At 59.6% G+C, this 622-nt stretch overlaps 1 protein-coding gene across 1 annotated transcript; it reads right to left on the bottom strand.

Moving 5' to 3' along the window:
• Positions 1-67: 67 nt before the first annotated feature.
• On the bottom strand, positions 68-361 carry LOC118756205 (WAS/WASL-interacting protein family member 2-like). Its single transcript, XM_036490979.1, has one exon. The coding sequence runs from the start codon at positions 359-361 to the stop codon at positions 68-70; it is 294 nt and encodes a 97-aa protein (XP_036346872.1).
• Positions 362-622: the final 261 nt, after the last annotated feature.

The following is a 622-nucleotide window of genomic DNA, read 5'->3' as shown; positions in this document are numbered from 1 at the left end:
TACAAATGGTTAATGCGGTGTGCGTGCGCTAGTCACTCACTTGAACATCCTGCCCCGCCTAGGCGCGCTAGACGGCTAGTGCCACTTTCAACTGCTCCAGCGCTCTAATGGCCTCATCCATAAGCCGATTTGCCATTTTTTCTCGGAATGCAGCGGTATGGAGCCCTGTTGCCGAACGTTTGACGGTGCGTGGTTGTGGAATGGTGGCTGCAGTCGGATTGTAGCGATGGGTAGCGGCCTGGGTAGGTGGGTTGGGACGATCGCGAGCGTTTGAGCGGGAGGCCGGTGTCGGAGGTGTTTGAGTTGGAGGTGCGGTGGTACGGCGATGTGGCTGTGGTGGCGGCGGGGCCCGATGAAGCATCGTGTGGTGCGGCAGTGCACATATCCTGCACGTGATCTGGGATGTGCATTCGCTGGTAGCGTGCGACAGTGCCAGACAGTTGGTGCAGTAGTTATGGGCCCGCGCCAACAAGTACCGCTGCGCTGGCTGCATCCTTCTAAAGAGCGGGCATGTTCGTAGCGCGTGGTGACGCGCGCAAACTCGGCACTTCTGATAATCAGGGTTTGGGCGCCCCCCGCGGTCGCTAGCGGCCACAAACACCTGCGAGCGGAGTGAAGTTCT

This window comes from Rhagoletis pomonella, unplaced genomic scaffold, assembly GCF_013731165.1.
Source record: "Rhagoletis pomonella isolate Grant_MI unplaced genomic scaffold, Rhpom_1.0 Rhpom_scaffold_09262, whole genome shotgun sequence".
NCBI classification, from domain to species: Eukaryota; Metazoa; Arthropoda; class Insecta; order Diptera; family Tephritidae; genus Rhagoletis; species Rhagoletis pomonella.
This window is presented reverse-complemented; position numbering and strand designations above follow the sequence as displayed.

Bases quoted from the DNA above. Each gene is read 5' to 3' on its own strand.
- LOC118756205 (XM_036490979.1), bottom strand. From the start codon at position 361: ATGCTTCATCGGGCCCCGCCGCCACCACAGCCACATCGCCGTACCACC.